This window comes from Budorcas taxicolor, chromosome 2 (assembly GCF_023091745.1).
Source record: "Budorcas taxicolor isolate Tak-1 chromosome 2, Takin1.1, whole genome shotgun sequence".
Taxonomy (NCBI): domain Eukaryota; kingdom Metazoa; phylum Chordata; class Mammalia; order Artiodactyla; family Bovidae; genus Budorcas; species Budorcas taxicolor.
In genome coordinates this window covers 8,813,370-8,833,324 of record NC_068911.1, presented here as the reverse complement: position 1 = coordinate 8,833,324, position 19,955 = coordinate 8,813,370, and the positions used below count along the sequence as shown (strand labels likewise).

The 19,955-nt window shown below is 47.0% G+C and overlaps 1 protein-coding gene across 3 annotated transcripts in view; it reads left to right on the top strand.

The window, feature by feature from the left end:
* The first annotated feature begins 5,749 nt into the window (after nucleotides 1-5,749).
* The window catches only part of LOC128062741 (NADPH--cytochrome P450 reductase), a 56,672-nt gene continuing 42,466 nt past the window's right edge, over nucleotides 5,750-19,955 (top strand). Inside the window, exon 1 of one of the 3 annotated variants that reach the window (XM_052655206.1) lies at nucleotides 5,750-5,834. Coding sequence is in view for 1 of the 3 variants with exons in the window: in XM_052655205.1 (XP_052511165.1) it covers nucleotides 10,289-10,323 (35 nt within the window). In the remaining 2 variants the exon portion in view is untranslated. Of the gene's footprint in view, nucleotides 5,835-10,273; nucleotides 10,324-17,938; nucleotides 18,073-19,955 lie in introns of those variants that run through there. The other 2 variants (XM_052655205.1, XM_052655207.1) reach the window with 2 other exon arrangements.

Genomic DNA, 19,955 nt, shown 5'->3' with positions numbered 1-19,955 from the left:
GAGCAAGGAAAGGCTTCAAGGGATCAGACTGATCAGAAGGTACGAATACGAGGTACAGCCCTTGGCTCTGTGGGATGTAAAAGTTTCTGTTGCAAGGACTTCCCTGGTGGTCCAGTGGCTAAGACTCTGTGCTCCCAATGCTGGGGGCCTGGGTTCAATCCCTGATCAGGGAAATAGATCCCACATGCTGCAACTAAGACCTGGCACAACCAAATAAATATATATTTTTAAATGCTTCTGCTGCAAAGAGAAGCTTTGCTTTAAGGGCCAGTTTCTGCCCCCTTCCCCAGCCCCTAGGTTGTCTGTCTATTGTAAGTGCCCGGAGTTTTCACGCTGTTCACATTCAAAAGAACCTTGGGTTGCAGAGTGTGGGACAGCACTGCCCACAGCAGAGAAAGGCCCACTATACTAACGGTCCCTGTCTCTCCCTTAGGCTAAGATCACACCTTCCTGATGAGTACTTGATTCGGTGGTACCCGCACCTTCACCTGGACAAATCTTCTCCCGTTCTCTTCAGGGGGCACCACCCTTCCAAAACCAACAGAGCAGCTGTCAGGACAGGTCACAAAATCCTTGTCCTGCCCTGACCTCTGTCCAGTCCCGTCTCCCCCTCGCCCCAGCCTTGGCTCTGGCTCCCATCCCTCACTCTCGTTCATCCAAGTCCAAGCTCCTTAACTCCAGGCTGCCTATCCTGAATCCTCTAAGGCTCATCTTGCAAATGCCTCCATGCTGCTTTCATTTGGCAGAATCTGGGGAAGGGGAGGGGCTTCCCAGGTGGCTCAGTGGTAAAGAATCCGCCTGTAATGCAGGAGACCTGGGTTCGATCCCTGGGTTGGGAAGATCCCCTGGAGGAGGGCATGGCAACCCACTCCAGTATTCTTGCCTGGATAATCCCATGGACAGAGAAGCCTCGCGGGCTACAGTCCATGGGACTGCACAGAGTTGGACACAACGGAGTGACAACATACACGCTTGCACGCACAGGGTTGGGGAGGCAGAGAGAGGAGTCTTCTGAGACAGACCTGCCCTGGAGGGACTCCAGACTGATGAGGGACAGGTACTCTGAAGATATGATTTAAAGTAGGAAATACTCTGGGCTTTGGAGAGCTGGACAGTAGTGGGGAGCCATCACTTCTGGAGGGATCAGAGCACCTTCCAGAGGTGGGAGCTTTGGTAGGAGATGGACATATTGCATAAACATGGAAGAGAACAACATTCCTAGTGGCTCAGCAGAATCATAAAAATGCACAGCATGTACAAAACTGGATGAATCCAGTTTTGCTCCAGTGTAGAATTTGTGGAAGAAAATTGTAAAGATCAAGCAGGAAAGGTAAGTTAGGGCCAGGTTTTGAACTCTCCTCTAGCATTCCAGACTAAGGCCATCCATCCATTCCACAAACAGCCGTGCCCCTTTATGAGAACTGAAACACAGACGGGAACTCAGTCTCATCCTTTACAGTAATCAACCTGGGATGGGGGTTGGGGGTGCCCAGGATCCTTGGCAGGAGTCTCAGGAAAAATCTGGATCTACCAGATCCATGCAGAAACTGAGAGTCTGTTTCTTTTAAATCATGTTGGCGGAGGGGAAATGTACTTTCAGAAAGAGGACACACGGGAAGAGCCCTGTAATCATAAGGGTGGTTTGCTTCAGCTGTGCAGCCCGGCTGAGCACGACGACACTGCTAAGGCTGCTTGATGACTTGACTTTTAGGCTCAAGGGACAAACAAAGCAAAGAACATGTTATGTAGAAGGCAAATGCTGTCAAGCTCAGGAATGAAAATATCGAGGTTCAGACAGCTGAAGTGGGGAGGCAGAGGCAAGGGGTTCAGAGGAAAGGGGAGGACCTGATGCTGATTGCTTGGCTGTATGGTGTGAAAAGATATCGCTTGCAGTGAAAGACTAAAGAAATAAAGCTCCCAGGCTATTACTTCAGTTATAAAAATGATTAATAGAGGATGTAAAACAGGTACACAAATAATTATGTTGACATGTGAGCAGAGGAGGCTGGCTGTGGTTTTAATAACCTGACTCATCACTAGCCGGACTCTAGAGGTAAGACCTAAAATTTCAGACAACAGCCAGCCACAAAAACATTTATTTACCAGCATGGAAATAAGGACCAGAAGCAAGTCCGAAATGAGGTAAGGAGTTGATTCTTCCTGGGCAGGGAAGATGAGGTGAAACAGGAGAGTTGGCAGGAAACTGATGTTTGCAACCCCACACTTACTTACTTCTTTTTTTTGGTGGGGGTGCACGCAGTTGGGCTTACAGGGTCTTAATTCTTTGCCCAGGGATTGAACCCGTGCCCCCTGTGTGGAAGTGAGGAGTCTTAACCACTGGATCACCAGGGAAGTCCCTCTTCACACATGTTTAATTTTGATTTAAGAAAAAGGAAGTCTACAGTCACTATTCTTTACATATTGGGAGCCAGTAAAAGAGTTGGTTCCTTGGCCGGTGATGAGGCTGTCTGGGTAATCTTTTAAAGTATTCATGTATGACTTAGAATAAATAAAACACTGATAATGCACAAAGTGTGAAAGATACAAAGGGTGTACAATGACGCCTTTGCTCCTGGTCCTAGTTCTGTAGAGACAACCAATGCTCTCTCTCTTTTTCCTTTCCAGAGAGTTCATACATATACATCCAAATACAGATACACAGTATGTACATTTTTCCCCCTCCACTTTCTCTCACAGAATAGTTTTTGAAACACAGATGAAAACATTCTCTACCCACTGGCCATCACCTTGAATTTTCCTTTTGGCAATTGATCTGAGATTGTTCCCTATCAGCAATGAGCTTCCCTGTTTGCCTTTACAGTTGGATGGTATTTATGTTTGGATGTGGCAACAATAAATGGCAGTGTCTATTTCCACTCAGTTCCACCAACCCCGTGAGTCATCAAACTTTCAGATTTTGTTGTCATTGTAGGTGAAAACCGGGATCTTGGTCAATTTTTAATTTTCATTTCTTCTATGTGTGGGGTTGAAAAACTCTTCATATGGTTAAGAGCCATGTTTTTGTTTTTTTTTTCTGTGAACTGATGGTTCCTATCTTTTGTCCATTTAGATGAATCAGTCCTTTTCTTATTAATTAGTAGGGACTGTTTATTAGGGAAAGTAGTCCTTTGATTATTGATTATTAACAATTGCAAATATTTCTTCCTCGTTTGCCCTTTGCCTTTGGACTTTGCCTGTAGGTCTTTGTCCATATCATGTTTTGATTTTTATGTAGGTAGTTTTTTCAGTCATTTATGGCTTCAGGGGTTTGTGTTCTACTAATAATGCAGAAAGGTTTCTTGGAGATTAACACAAATTCTCCCAGGGTTTCTTGCAGGACTTTTCATCTATTTTCTTTCACTGGGATTAGTGGCCCAGAGAATCTTTTTTTTTTTTTTAATTCATTCATTTATTTATGTTTGGCTGTGCTGGGTCTGCATTGCTGCATGCAGTCTTTCTAGTTGTGGGGAGTGGGGGCTGCTCTTTAGCTACGGTGCTTGGGCTTCTCGTTGTGGTGGCTTCTTTTGTTTTCGGCCCATGGCCTCAGTTGCCCCTCGGCGTGGGGAATCTTTCCTGACCAAAGGGATCAAAACCATGTTCCCCACGTTGGTGGGCGGATTCTTAACCAGTGGAACACTGCAGAAGTCCCTCCTTTTTCTTCTTTTTTTAGAAATTGTTCAAATCTTTTATCTACTGGAAGTTTTTATTAGTGTAAGGTGTGAAGTGTGTATCCAACTTACATTTTTCCCCAGCTGGCTAGTGAGAGTGTGTTTTGAGAAGAAAAAGGTAAGGGACAGGAAGGGAGGGCAGTGAGCAGAGTAGTAGAAGAGGAAGTTTCCCTGGAAGCAAGTGGAGAAGAAACTGGAGGTGGCATGAGAGACAGGAACTGTTGAGATCATCCAGGGGAAAGGTGAACCCAGGTGTGCCTAAACTAGGGCAGGGACAGCAGGAAAGATGAGAAGATGAGGAGGGTGGTCCTGGAGAAGGGATCTATAGGACTCAGTTACAAGCTCAACCAGAAAAAGCAAAAGAAGATACCTATCTCTGGCCCCAAGCAGGCCATTAGCAGTGAGAAAGAGAACTGAGCGTGCAGTGTTTTGGCTTCATATAAGCAGAGTGCAGTCCATTCTGAAGGAGATCAGCCCTGGGATTTCTTTGGAAGGAATGATGCTAAAGCTGAAACTCCAGTACTTTGGCCACCTCATGCGAAGAGTTGACTCATTGGAAAAGACTCTGATGCTGGGAGGGATTGGGGGCAGGAGGAGAAGGGGACGACAGAGGATGAGACGGCTGGATGGCATCACCGACTCAACGGACGTGAGTTTGAGTGAACTCTGGGAGTTGGTGATGGACAGGGAGGCCTGGCGTGCTGCGATTCATGGGGTTGCAAAGAGTCGGACATGGCTGAGCGACTGAACTGAACTGAACTGAAGCAGAGTGCAAGGATTCACGGAAGCCTCTTTAGGAAATGCAGGGGAGGTGTTCAACAAAGTGGTGGAAAGGTGAGACAGAGTATCAGAGGTCTGGGAGATGAATTTCCCTCTTGCTGTCTTGAGGGTCCAGAAGATCCCCTGGAGAAGGAAATGGCAAACCTACTCCAGTATTCTTGCCTGGGAAATCCCATGGACAGAGGAGCCTGGCGGGCTATAGTCCATGGGGTCGCCAAGAGCCGGACACGACTTAGCGACTGAAACAAGGACTCTTGAGGGCCTAATATAAGACTTACACATTCAGTGCCTTAGTTAGACACGGATGTGCCCCACCCTGAAGGCTCTGGCATTTAAGCAACTTGTAGGCGGAACTGGTTTAATGAGGTGAATCAGACCTGTTCCGGACAAACTGGAAGGTAGCAAGCCTAAAACTAGGGCTACGGGAAGGATCCTCTCTTTATACAGGCTTTTACAGTTTTCAGAGTATTCATACTTGGTTGTCGTTGGTGGGTCCCATTTTTAAAGATGGAGAACTGGTTCTGAACAAGTGAGTTGCCCCTCCCCTCCCTCCACTGTTCGAGAGGAATTCGTAGCGGAGCCTGAAATTAATAATAGGGACTTCCCTGGCGGTCCAATGGTTAAGACTCCCCGCTTCCAACGCAGGGGCCACACGGTAACAATAAGAGTAATAATAATGACTTACATTTCTAGAGCACTATCGCACCAAGCTAAACTATTTACCAACATGAGTTACATCACTTAATCCTCATAACCCTGTAACATAGTAACAAAGCAGGAGGCAAAGGTGGGCTTCTTACCCCTCAACCAAGGAAGCCAGACTTTTCAAACCAGAGGCGCCCTCTGCCCCCTCCCGCCTCTCTGATCCAGTCGTCGCCCCTGGCTTGCTCACCTCCTGCCCTCCCACCCAAAAAGCAGGTCAGCATTCCAACCCTAGGCTGGACTGACCCCGACACTCGCCTCGCCATTTTCGAAGGCGAGGGAACTGAGGACCATGGATGACAAAAAGCCACGAACACAGGCAGTCGGCGGTCAGCAGGAGGCCAGGTGGCGAAGCTCACTGACCACCGACCCTGAGAAAGCGTCGTCGGCCGCGGGCGCCGCCTGCCCCGGCACTGCAGCCCAGCCCGGAACAGAGCCGGGCTCCCAAGGCCTCTAGGCGAAGCTGGGACGCTGAGGGGGCGTGGCCGCTAGGGCCGTACCAAGAGCGCGGATTCGCAGGGGGGAGGCCTGGCCCCCAGACACGAGCGCATGGCCGGGTTGGGGCGGAGCGGCGCCGCCGCTGGCCACGCCTCCACCCCCACGACCGGCGCGGGCGGTGGTAGCGCCTCAGTGGTGTGGGCCTGCGTCCTGCTCAGATGTCTCGAGTGCAGCCGGCCGCCTGTGGTGAGTGCGTTTGTTCGCTGGGGTGGGATTGGTGGGGTCCGGGCGCCAGGGCTCCGGGTGCCGAGGCTCCGGGGCCCGACGCCTTCTGGCTGCCTCGGCCGCCGGGGCTCCCGGCGCGGGGGCGGGCTCTCAGGCCGGGTCGGCTGCCTGTTTCGCCCGCCGCTCCCGCGGAAAGCGCGGCCCCCATCTCGGCCCTTCTTGGGGGTGGCCCTTCCCCTCCGCCTGGAGCTGACCTCTTGCGGATGCTTGAGGGTCGTCGTTTCCACGGCCGAGGGCGCATTACGGGCCCCGTCGACGGAAAATTGGGTCTCGGCGTGAGAAAACTCGGGCTCCAGACCCCCACGCCTTCACCCTCGGGCGAAACCACTCTTCCTCTCCGAGCCTCAGTTTCTCAGTCTGTGCAGTGGGCCTCAGGAAGCGGCCAGTTCTTGGGTTCAGTCACGTCGGGCGCGCTCGAGTGTGGGTGGGACCCCAGCCTGGCCGCGCAGCTTCAGGTGGACTCTGGGGAGCCCGCAAGACCGGCCTCTCCTGGGAAACGGTTTCGGTGCCGGCGGCATCACCGGGAGACAGGGGATTGGCCGGGCTCTGCTGGGCAGCCGTGACCTTCTTTGCTCTTGGGAGCAATTGGGTAAAAGGGCGAGGTCTCCTGGGCGGCGGGGGCACCTGACCTCGACTATTTTGCTTTTTCATTTCTCCACGAGAGTCACCATTGTGTGAGCCGGTGACCACAGAGAAATTCGGGGCCGCTTCAAAGAACGTGGCTACCTCCTCTCTTAAGACCAACAAACTACAGCCTTCTCTCTGAGCTTGGCGGGGGTGGAGAATAGTGCTAAGACCAAGGGAGATGGGGCTGGAATGGCTAGTCCTGGGTCTAACACCTTGGCATCTTGGCAGGACCACAGGTTTTTACAGTCTCTGTTAGGCAGGTTGAAATTCGAAAGAGAGGGTCTTGAAGAGTGACTTTGAGAACTGTGACATTCCACCGAAGTGAGCGTTTAATTAACCTCTGTGATCCAGTATCCTCACTGTGTTACTGTAGTTCACAGGCCCGCCTGTTTGGGGAGAAGACATTGATTCATTAACCACTCACAAGTTCTATCTACACAAATCCCTTTTGAGTGGTTATGGGGTTGTCTTGATCAGGAAAAAGTCCAAAAGTCTAAGTTAATAAAGCAGTGAACCCCGAAGAAATCACTTTCTTTTCTTTGTGTCCCTCTAAGGAATTTTCATTTTCTCTTTGAAGAGTGGTCAGTTCTTGAGCTTCTCATGATTTTAATATCTAGTTTAATCATGTCTAAGAAAATAGCTCTGCATTTCAGAGAATGGAATATTGGCTTCCAGCTGGGTTGTAGTGTTGACAGCTTCACAGTGATGGTAACTCTTCCCAAATCCTTCCTGTCTAGCACTTGAAAATGTTACAGGTAGGTCTGAGGTGAAAGGACCCCAGGGATGTACTTCAGCACCTGGAAACAGCAGCTTTGACCAAAGCCAGCATGAGTGAGGCAGGTGAAACTCCTGAGTGATATGGGTTTGTAAACAATTCATGAGATATTTCAGATGTTTGTTTTTGGACAAGCCAGAAATTTTAGGACCTGCTGGTCACTCTGAATTGATCCCTTAACTCTTTGAAAATCAGAATCTGAGTTAAATAAAGTTCATGTGTACTTAGGAGAGAGACCATTTGAAATCAGAACTGCTTGGCAAATTCAGCACATTTACTCGCAAACTTTTCAACTTCATTAAAAATGTAGCTCTTAAGCAATCCCTTTTTTTTTTTTTTTTTCAGTTTCTCTCCCTTTGGAGGCTTCTTTAACTGCAGAGCTTTTCATGGTTCCAGAGAGCCCAACTGCCATTGCAACATCTCTGCTTCCTCACACTTTGGAAGGGCGAGCCCTGGATGGGGTGGTGGGGGCCAGGAGTATCAGGGAACCTTAGTACCAACTCAGGCACGAGCACTGTGTGCCGTCTACCAAACCACCCCAAGCCCAAGGGCCTCAGTTTAGTGATATGGGATTTAATTTAGGTGTCAGATTGATTTAACAATTAACATCAGAATAAAAGTGAAATAGAAAAATGATAGTTTTTATAAAAATATATTTTATTCTGTTTACAGAAATGCTAAGTGCTCATTATTTTAAAAAATACTATTATAGAAATACTCAATATGATAGTGATATAACAGTGAATATCCTTCATAGCCTTACACTGAGACAAAAAAGTTACTGCTAGTCATGTAATATATATTCTCCAGATATTTTTCCTTATATATAAAAACACTTATTACCTAGATTTTGTTCTTTTACTTAAAACAGCAGGAATTTTTTACTATTGAAATTTAAGACAGAATTAAGATGAAACTAGTCATGCTGTTGTGAGTCTTACTTTTTATTGCTTAACATGATGTCTTTCTATAACACGATGGAAATAGCTACCTCATTTCTGTTTTAAAACCTCATTCCTTTTAAAAACGACCGTAGCCCAGTAACCAATGTGATTGAAAAAAATTTTTTGTTTGTGGCCTTTTACTGTTATGAATTCTGCTACAGGGATTAGCCTTGTTCTTTATCTCTTGGCAATTGGACAGATATTTTTATATAATGAATTCTTAGAAGTGGAAGAGCTAGAATATTTATGAGCTTTTAAAAGTATTCATTTAACAGGTAGTGACTACCTCCAATATACAGGTGCTATTTGAGGTGTCGTGCCTATAGCAGTGGAGAAAATAGGTCCTCTGTGGATCTGACACATGGCTTGTCAAATGATGATGTAATTTCAGACTTAACTTTTAATTATATGTCAGTTTCATTTGAAAATTAAAATCAGAAAAAAAGTGGAGAAATGACTTTTTTCTAAAAGTTTATTTTTTCTGTTTACAAAAATATTCAGTGCTCGTTATGAAAAGACTATTATTATAGGAAATTCCCTGCTAGCCCAGTGGTTAGGACTCTTCAGTTTCACTCCAGAGGACATGGGTTAATGATCCTAAGATTCTGCAAGCTGAGTGGCACAGCCAGAGAAGAAAAAAGGACAATTACAGAAATGTGCAATATAGACAGAGAACATTCTTCATAGTCTTACAGTGAGACATTTTCCATATGGAAAAAATAGTACAAAGGAGTATGTGTGTTTGTTAAAAAAAAAAAAAAAGGTATGACTTTAAATGTCAGTAGATATTGCCAAACTTCCTCCAAAAATCTTAATCTTAAACGTTCCCACCAACAGAGACGCGTCATTTTTAAATTCCTAATTCTAAGGCCAGTCGCTAGCCACTAACAGCAGCGATGCTTTTATTTCAGGAAAAGTAGGTGCGGCATGCTTTGTGCTAGGTTTGTATTAGGTATACATGTTTTTCTCTTTCTTTCAAGTTCTTCTGATGATCCCAAAGCCTGGTGTTTCCATGCCCACTTCACCCCTGGGAAGGCTGTCTCAGAGAGGAAATCACTTGCTCAAGTCCTTGAGGGTAAAACTAAGGCCTCACGCAGGGCCGTTCGCCTTCAGAGCCCTCCCTCCTCTCTTTGTGCACTGTTATCTCATTTTCTGACTGTAGAGGACATGTTTTTGTGGGAGGAGTGGGAGGAAGTCTCCTAATACATGGTATTACTGAGTAATGTGATTGTTCTTCCTCGATTCTGTTACTGCAGCGTGCAAGTGTGTGCATCTCGTATGTCTCGCCATGCATCTCATTACAGTGTAAGAAACATGAGAGTATCTCATACAGAGATGGATGAAGCCAGTTCTTTTATTATCATCACCATCATCATCATGATCATTATATAAACTGTAGGACAAAACTTGTGTTCTTGGACAGTTATCTGGCAGGTGATAGAAATGTAGGCTCAGGAGCAGGTGGAGAAAAGCTCCTGGGTTGGAGGCAGTATTCCAGCTTCTATTTAACAGGCACCAGCTTATACAGTGGAGAAGGCAATGGTACTCCACTCCAGTACTCTTGCCTGGAAAATCCCATGGGCGGAGGAGCCGGGAAGACTGCATGCAGTCCATGGGGTCGCTGAGGGTTGGACACGACTGAGCGACTTCGCTTTCACTTTTCACTTTCATGCATTGGAGAAGGAAATGGCAACCCACTCCAGTGTTCTTGCCTGGAGAATCCCAGGGACGGTGGAGCCTGGTGTGCTGCCGTCTATAGGGTCACATAGAGTCGGACGCAACTGAAGTGACTTAGCAGTAGCAGCAGCTTATGCAGGCCCACACCTGGCCTTACTTTTTTCATCCATGAAGCGGAGGAAAGAGTGCCTGTCCCACCACCTCCTGGAACAGCCCAAGGGGTGTTTATTTTTGGCAGTGAATTCTCTATGTTCTTGGATACGTTTCCATCCTTGAGGAGGGACACTTGAAAGACACATATTTGGCCTCTAGGATCTAAACTACTGTGCATAGCGTCTGGTTCAGCCCTGGCAAACGCTGATGGGGAGGGGACCAAACAGAAGTAAACAACGATGGCAGAATGTGTCGAGCTCCTTCTGGATTTAAGGTGTGTGACACATTTCCTCTTGGTGTTGAGCCCACTGTGCCCTGGGGAATGCTCAGGAAGAGCTCTCTTTCAGAGAATTTCTTTTTTTATTTTTTGCCTGTCCTGGGTCTCTATTGCAGCACGCGGAGTTTCTCTAGTTGCCTATCGGCGTTTGGATCTTAATTCCCCAAACGGGGATCGAACCCGTGTTTGAAGGCAGACTCTCAACCACTGGACCACCAGGGGAGTCCCGGGACAAGCTCTCTTTGTGTGGGGTATCCTGCAAGGCTCACCGGAAGAGAGGGTGTCTGAGTTGGATCTTGGAGGTTAGGTAGGAATTCCTTGAGCCCACCAGGGCACACCAGCTCTGGGGCATGTAAGGGTGTAGGTTGCCTGAGACTTGGAAGTGATTGGGGCTTATCTGAAGGGGTCTTGTGAACCATGCTACGTGATAGGAAGGCTTTTAAATAGGTCAGGGATGTGGCTAGCACAGAACAGTGTATTCTTGTCTTGGGTTTTGGACCTTCTTACTTCTCTCCGGGTGAATCCATCATTTAGGAAGCTGACTCTGCCTAAGTCTGTATCATACCATTTTAGAGCTCTGCATCCTCAAAAGTGTTTTTTTCTTCCCCCTCCCCCTCCCCAAGTGAGATGTTTACAACAGCTGTGCACCTGCAGGTGTGTGCGTGTGTAATGGTGGGAGAGGAGTGCCATTGTGCAAACCGTGGCTCTTTGAAGGCTGGTGGCTGCTGTTGGTTGGGTCCTTTGGAGCCAAATTCATCCACCTCTGTTATGCCTGATGCTGGTTGGCATGGCAACATGCTCAGGAATGTTGTGAACAAAGCAGCTGGGGGACCTGGTCATTTTTCTGGGTGGCTTGTGGAGAAAGCCACTGACATGGGGGGCTTATTTATTTCACTTATAAAGAGGGGTTCCTGTGGGGGTGAACATCTAAGAATTATTCTTTCATTGGACTGCTAGAGGGATTCTGATCTGTACAGAGCTGAGAGAGTTGTACACGTGCTTCCCAAAAATTAATCTGTTTCAAGGCTAAGCTAGAACAAAATGATGGGCGAAACTGTGGTGCCCTCAGCCAAAGACTGTTTCTCAGACAACTGGATTCTTTGGGAGGTGACCTGTGGTAGGAGAATAGAATGGAAGTAAGCAGACTCTTGTCCCCTGGTTATAATCAGAGAGGAAGACAGACTCTGTAAGGGTACTGTGATGTGGGGTTATGTAATTCGCTTCTAAGTGAAAGTCACAAATGATGTTTAGTCATTTTTTAAAAAAATCTCCCCAAGTTCTTATCTCCAGTGCCTCCTCCCGTGGCCCTGTCCACCCCATTCCTTCTGCCTGAGCTTAGCCGTTCATATCACCTTGGAGCACCTTGGTCAGGTAAGAGCGCCTTAAGAGCACCTTGACCTCAAGAAACTTTGATCCTCGCAGCATACACCGTGTCCTCGAGCCGGGTAGGCTGGGTCTGTGCAAAGGTTTGAGGGCTGGGCAGGAACACATGAACTTGTGCTCACCTCTGAACCCCGTGCCCTGACTCTATCTGTAGGTTGCTTGAGATTGGCTTTCAACACTGTAAACAGGGGTGGTGGTTCTTAAAAACACAGGACAGTGGATCAGCCAATTGTGCCCGGCTTCTTTCAGGGGTGGGGTTTAGGGAGGTATGCATTCCAGTCACAGGAAAGTGTCCCACTAGGAATTTGTGGTCTTGTGAAGAAGGGCATTTGTTAGTTTCAGCTAGGGTTGCAGAACCTTTGTGATTATGAAACCACACGGCGTTACCTGGACACATTGGACACAGTCACTTATGTAATGTGATTTGCAAACTCTAAAAGGTCATTGAGCATGACAGCGGAGATGGGCAAGCCTGTCCCTCCTGAAACCCTCACCAGTGAGGTCTCTGCCCCTGCTAGCGACCTCACCATCCCCTGGTCCCTGAAGCTCTAAGGACAGAGGACGTTTCCACTTGCCCCTCATATTCACTCTGGGTTGCCACCAGCACCCAGTCCCGACAGTTTTTAGTCTTTGAATCCCCTTCCACTGCTGTGGTCTTTCTGTGGCCCCTGTCATTTCCTGCCTCGCCAGCCCTCGTGTTGGCCTCCCGGCATCCACAGTTCTCCCTCCCGTTCCTCCCCCATCACTTCTCATGATCTGTCCATGGTACTGTTGCTCATTATCACTCTTCCTTTGCTGAAGAATACAGTCTCACTGTCTTAATGTTTTCTGTTTATTTTTCCTCCTTCTTCCTCTGCTTCCAACAAGAATATGGAAGTGTTCAATCGCTTTAGTCGAGTCTGACTCTCTGCGACCCCATGGACTGTAGCCCACCAGGCTCCTCCATCCATGGGATTCTCCAGGCAAGAATACTGGAATGGGTTGCCATTCCCTTCTCCAGGGTGTCTTCCTGACCCAGGGATCGAACCCACATCTCCTGTATTACAGGTAGATTCTTTACCTACCTGCAAGCCCGAATTCTTTAACATCTTGAACCGCCTGGGAAGCCCAAATATGGAAGTAACTTATAATAAAAGGAGTCTCATTCTCCTCTCCCTAATGGCAGTGTGGTTGGAATAGAATGTGATTTGTCGGGGACAGAGAAATCCCACCATTTCCGCATATGTTAGCCAGCACGTGGAACAGTGCCAGGCGTGCGGTAGGCCCTCAGAAACACTAATGGGATGAGTGGAGGGTGAGTGCCTATGGTTTCTCTCTGCCAAGTGTCTTGCCAAATTTTCTGCTGCATGTTGACTGAGATGCCACTATTGGGTCTGATCTGAATTTTTTAAAGATTATTCTAAGACACAATATGAATTTTTGGTACAATTTTAGTCTTCCATCTAGTTGTGACATTTTAAATGTTTCGAGTTCCTCCTGCCTTTGGTAGTTGATTCAGTAATTGTTTTTTAATTGAAGAAGGGAAAGAGCTTCTGTGCTGCCCCTCCGTAATAATCATAGCATTTTAAGCTTTGCCTTGTCCTGAAAAGGTGGTGAAGGGCATGCAAACGGATAATCAAGTGGCTCTGATGCCAGTTTGTCTAGGTTTAAATCCTGGTGCTAACGCTTATCAGTTCCCTGACTTTAGACAAGGTACTCTGATCAGTGTGCTAGTTACAGCTCCTATACCTCAGAGCATTGGTGTGAGGAGGAAAATAAATAGTGGAAAGTCCCAGTGTATGTGCTCCATAACCTGGTAACTGTTGTTACGGTTAGTATTTATTTAGGAAAATGAAGTAGATGAGGTAAATAGAAAATGATGAGACCTAGGGATAAGGCTAGTGTATGGCTGCTGGAGTCTGGCCTTGTCCTGAATTTCCTGATGTCTGGAACAAAGAGGGGAAGACGCCTCAGGAGGTGGGAGTGCCTGCTGATGGGAACAGCTTTCCTTTGTAGGGGGAAAGGGGTGATGAAGATGTCCTGGAGGTCGCTAGTGGTGCCCCTTGCACAGCAGGTGAACATACTGGAAACCGCAGAATCGTACACTTTAAAAGGGTGAATTTGGGAGTGTGTGGATTATATCTTGATTTTTATGTCAGGACTTTCCAGGTGGCCCAGTGGATAAGAATCTGCCTGCCAGTGGAGGGAACATGGGTTCAGTGCCTGGTCCAGGAAGATTCCACATGCCTCAGAGCATCTAAGCCCATGTGCTCCAACTGCTGAGCCCCCTTGCTTCAGCTGCTGAAGCCTGCACACCGAGAGCCCATGCTCCTCAACAAGGGAAGCCACCGTGATGAGAAGCCTGTGCACCACAACTCGAGAGCAGACCCCACTCGCCGAGACTAGAGAAAGCCCGCCCGTAGCAACGAAGACCCAGCCCAGCCACAAATAAATAAATAACATTTTAGAAAGAAAATGTTAATACTACTTGCTTTAAAAAATCAGACCAATAAGCTGGATTTTTCTTCCTCCTATTAAGAGAACACGGTCAGGCAGTCCACAGCTCAGCAGCTCGTGGTTTAGTGCAGGTGGTATAATAATCATGGACGCTTTTACAGACACCATGAGACAATCCTCTGTCCCCACAGGGTCTGATTCTTCCCGACTTGCTCATGCTGCTCTGTTGTGAACTTCGATAACCCATCTGCCCAAACCCTGCCACCTGAAAGCGTGATGTGACTCGGCAGGCAAAGGTCATGGAAATGACCTTCAGTTGTGCTCATACAACTTGATTGACAACAGGCCTTTAATGGGCAGCAGTGGCCTAATGTCAAGGCAAAATACAGGCAGAGCTGGGATCAAAACAGTGCCATCTGAGGCCCAAGCCTGACCTCATGATAAAAGCTGGCCCAGGAAAGCGCACGGCAATGTCTGAATGCTGGCCTCCATCAGCGCCTCCATCATTGGGTACGGAGCCGCTGCCCGGAGTGGCCTTGTGTGGCTGCCTGGTCCTCACTGCCGCGGCAGAGAGTCAGTCTTTGAACCAAAAGGCACCATCTACTGCTGGCTGAACCTGGGGTGACCAGCCAGCCTGGGAACCACCAGGGAGGATGGTGAACCAGGATTGGGCTGCCCCCTTGCTCATCTGTGGGTAGCCAGTGATGGCTAAAGCAGTGACAGGATCTCACACAACCATTAAATCTCCCTCTTTGAGTTACTGGCTGTGGGACCTTAAGTAATTTGCTGGTTCCTTAGGTCTTCAGGTTTGTATCTGAAATGGGTGAAATATTTACCTAAAGAGGCTAATCATAAGTGCCAAAGAGCTTGTGTGAAGTGCCTAGCGTGGTGCTTGGCCCACGGTGCCCTTTGGGTGGGTGCTGTCTCTAGGCCTACCCTCTGCCTGCTGAGCAGGCAGGCAGCGCACAAGGTGCTGATGAGGACCCTGCAGCCTTTCTGTCCCCTGTGGTGCTCAGGGCTGGCTTTTTGAGGATCGAAGTATTAACACTTGCTGCTCAGCGATTATGAGGAATCCTGGTTGTCAGATTCTCAAGACTGGCTGGAGAAGTCCAAAGATGATGAGTAAGACATAATGTGAGCTTCAGGAGAGAGAAGCAGATATGGAGATAATTGTAACCTGAGGCAGAGGCTGCCAGGTGCCAGAGCTGAGAGTGGCCGTGAAACCAGGAGCCAAGTTTTTATGGAGGAAGTGGCACTTGTGAAGGGACAGCTTTGATGGCTACAGAAAGAAAAGGAAGACCATCCTCCGGTGGGAAGGCAGTGAAGCAGAAACAGGCAGCAGTGTAGCAGGTGTGTTTTCGGGGGCTGATAGGAAGGCCTCACAGTAAGGATGCTACTGGATTTTTTTTTTAACTTTTTATCTTTAACCAGTTTTCGACTTACAGAAAATTGCAAAAATAATTGCGAGTGTTCTTATATTCCTCACCCAGCTTCCCCTGATGTTAGCATCTTACAAAATTATAATAAAATTAGCAAGAACAGGCAATTAAGTTTAGCACAGTATCATGAACTGTAAACCAGGGGTCGACAGACTTTTCCTATAAAGGATCAGATAGTGAACCCTTGAGGCTTCATGGGCCAGAAGGTCTCTGTCCCAGCTACCAAGTCTGTTGCTTTAGCGAGAAAGCGGCATAGATCATCTGTAAGTGAATGAGCGTGACCGTGTTCCAGTAAAACTTTGTCTTCACAAGTAGTCAGCAAGTTGGGCATGGCCTGAAGAATGCCAGTCCTTGAATGAAGCTCCACCCCTCATGAGAATTTCACTTGTCTTTCCACTCATCTTCTCTCTACTCCAGGCTCTCACCCAGAATCCCACAATGCCCCGACTCGTCAGGTGTCCTGAGTCTCCTCCAGTCCCTGACAATTCTCCTTTCATAACCTTGATGCTCTAGGAGAGGGCCAGTCCATTGTTTTGTAGAATGCCCCTCAGTGTGGGTTTGACCAGTGCTTTCTTGTGATTGTTGTGAGGTTATGCATTTGTGGCAAGAGCACAACAAAGCTGGTGATGTGTTCTTCTCAGTGTCTTATCTCAGGGGTCCATTACTGATGATGCCTACCTTGACCTCTTGATTAGGTTGGTGTCTGTGGCGGTTTTCCACTGTGAAGTTTTCATTTTTTCCGTTTGCAGTTTTTTAGGTATCTTGGAGGAGATAACTTTGAGACTATGTAAATCCTGTCCTCCCCACCCTACCCTGCCTCAGAACTTTTTGCCCACTGATTTTAACACATCCATTGATGGATCTTACCTGCAGTAGTTCTGACTGTGGTGTTTCTGTGATGATAGTCCTGTCTCTTCCTCTTTCCTTCTAATACCTTTATTAGTTGGAACTCTACTGTGAGAAAGCCTTGTTCTTTCCTTCCCATTTTTATATCTGGACTCGTGGAATGTTTATTTGTCCTACGGTTTAAAATCCATTAGCAGCAAGCAGTCCAAAGAGGAAATCAAGAAAATAATTTCATTTATAGTAGCATCAAAAAGAACAAAACACTTAGAAATGAATTTAAACAAGGAGATGCCAGACTTTTGCACTAAAAATTGCAAAACATTGCTGAAAGGAAATGAAGAAGACTTAAATGGAAAGATATTCCTCTTCATGAATTGGAAGACTTAATGTTAAAGTGGCATTATCCTCACTCTGCTCTAAGCAATGTACAGGTTCAGTGCAGTCTCTATCAAAATCCCAATGGCCTTTTATGCAGAAATGGAAAAGCTGATTCTGAAATTACTATAGAATTTCAAGGAACCCCAAAGAGCCAAAACAATCTTGGAAAAGATCACACGTGGAAGACTCATACATACTAATTGCAAAACTTATTTCACAGCTGCAATAATTAAGACAGTGTGGTCCTGTTATAAGGATAGATAATGGATAGATCAATGGAATAGAATTGAGCCTCCAGAACTTAGCACATTTGTGTATGATTAATTGATTTTTTTTCTTTTTGACAAAGGTGTCAGGGCCATGCAATAGGGAAAAAATAGTGCTGGGACAACCAGATACCCACATGTGAAAGAAAGAAGCTGAACCCTTGCCTCACACCATATACAGAAATCAACTCAAGATGGATCAAAGATCTTACTGTCAAAGCCAAACTGTGAAGCTCTTAGAAGAAAGCAAGGGTTAATCTTCATGATCTTGGATTTTGCAATGGTTTCTTAGATATGACACCAAATCATAAGCAACCAAAGGAAAAACAAAAACCAGATAAATCAGTCTGTTATGGACTAAATGTTTGTGTCCCCATAACATTCAGTGTTGAAATCCTAACCCTGAAAATGATTAACTGCTTCTTCTCTACTCTGCCATGTGAGAATATAAGAAAGCAGCTGTCTACAAAACACACAGTGGGCTCTCGCCAGACGTGGAGTCTTCTCATGCTCTGATGCCAAGACCTTCCCACCCTGCAGAATTAAGAGACATAAATGCTTGTTGTTTTAAGTCTGCAGTATTATAGTAACAGCCCCAAGCTGAGGCATGGACTTGCTGTTTCTGTAGCCAAATAGCTTAGATTTTATTCATCAGTCTGCTGAACCATTCCTCTGTCAGAAACGATAGATGCCATCCAAAAATGTGTCTGATATCCTTGCTTTTTAGCTGTTGGGGCTCGCTGAATCGAAGCAGCTGAATTTGATGCACTTCCACTGCCACCTCCTTCAAGAATTAGCTCATCTCCATGGGCTTGAGATAGCGAACAGGCACCGTCAGACCACGTCCAAACCTTGTGGAGTTATCTTTTGCCCAAGAAATTTCGGACTTTGACAAGAGAGCAAGTCTCCTGAATGATTGCATGGATAGGGAAATGGGCGTACAGAGACCTGATCCTGTAACGGAAGCCCAGTGCGACACCCTTGATCTTGTTCTGTGTGTGAGTACAGATAATGCCAGTGATGGCCAGGTCCTTCCTGTTTCCCCACCATTCATCACCCCGGAGCCTTTTTTCCTTTCCGAGGAGGCCGAGTTCTACATTAAAGTGAAGACCCTCCGCTGGGTGGCCCGGGGGCCCTTCACAATCATTGTGCATCCCTTCAGAGAGAGTGATGTCAGCCTTTTCTGGAATCTTGATGGTCTGATTGCTGAGAATGGGCTTCCCACAGTAGATGCAGCAGAGAGGATGCCCCATTCCCTACCCTGTGCCACTCCTCTTGTGGGATCTTAGTTTCCAGCCAAGGATTGAACCCAGGCCTTGGGAGTGAACGCATGGAGTCCTAAGTACTGAACCACAAGGGAGTTCCCGACGCGGTTTATTTTTAATCTGCTTCTGCCCTGAAGAAGCGATCCACTGGCATTCTTTGGGAGCCTACCATGTGTTCTCTGCAGCTTTACCCATATTATCCTCCCAGCAGCCCTTTTGGAATTACTAATGATGAGTCTCTATTTTAGATGGGCAAGCAGCTGAGGGAAGTCAAGTTTTGCCCACAGTCATAGAACTATAAGTGGCAGAGCAATTTTGAACTCATTTTATTTAGAGCTATGACCCCATTGTACCTGCAGGCCCTTCTGGTTCCTCTTCACTCAACCCCTCCCCAATTCCTCCATCTCTGCCATTTTGCACCCTCTCCCATCAGGAAGCCATCCTAAGCCAGCCTCTGCCCAACCGTGAACTGCTCTGGCCAGAACCTGCAGTCTTCATTTTGGCAGGGAAGTAACTGTGTGTCCCATCTCTTGCCATAGAGGAAGGACATCTCCTGACCTAGTTTGTCTTCTCCTGTTTAGTTAGTATGGTGCTGGGTACATGGGCATGGAGGATCCACTCTTGATATGAGTGGAGCGGTTTCTCCTCAGGGCAGTTTCCCTCTGGACAGTTGTCTTCAAATCAGCATCACCATCAGCATTTCTGTGATTCTTTGCAGTGTTGCCACAGGCATCATTTATGTAAAAGCCAAACAAGGCTTAAAAAACCACCTGGTTGGCTAAGATGAGAAGTGGTTCAGGCTGGTGGTGGTGAAACCAGTCTGCAGGTTTGGTTCACTAAACTCCTGCCAAGTCCCAGACCCTTTCACTGTGTCCCCCTGCCCCAGTTTTTCTAGTTTTATAAAGCAGTGGACTAGAGAGAAATCAAAGGAAAGATGGGGCTATTTCACTCCCCTCTGTTACAGCCCCTTCTCTGTGAAGCCACTCGTGGTGAGAAAAGTCACAATTTTTAGTTGCAATTCAAATATTCCTTTTGGAAAGTAGCCTTGGTTTCTTTCCTTTGATGTGACTGAGGTGTAGGAATTCAAGAGTCACCAGATGATGAAAAAGTAGTTACTTGCTTTCTCTAGAGAATACTAGAATGGGGGCATATGGAAATTTGACATAATACTATAAATATTAACGTATAAATAAAACAAAGTAAACAAAAACCTACCCACAGTTCTTAACATTGTGAAGGAATAAATAAAGGTAGGTCGGTTTCTGTTTACTTTGTTTTGTCTTCCTGGTAAGATGGTTTGGAACAAGGACAGGCTACTCCTCACACCAGAGCAGACAGGTGAGCTTGGATAGACGTGCCTTCGTCTTTCCATTCCCACCAACGGAGGTTGGCAGAGACCTCACTGACCTTGTCTGCTGATGGTAGAAAAGTGCAGGCAGGGGACCACCAGGGTCTGGCAGGGGTTCCAACTCCCACCTGTGTGTTCTTAAAGCCCAGAAGAGCTGTTGCGGCACCTCTGAGTCATTTCAAACCTTCTGAGCTCTCCTCTGGGTCTGCCCTCTGCCACGCACTTGTCTCCTGTCTCCTTGCGGGAGCTTCCGGGGCCTGTGTGCACA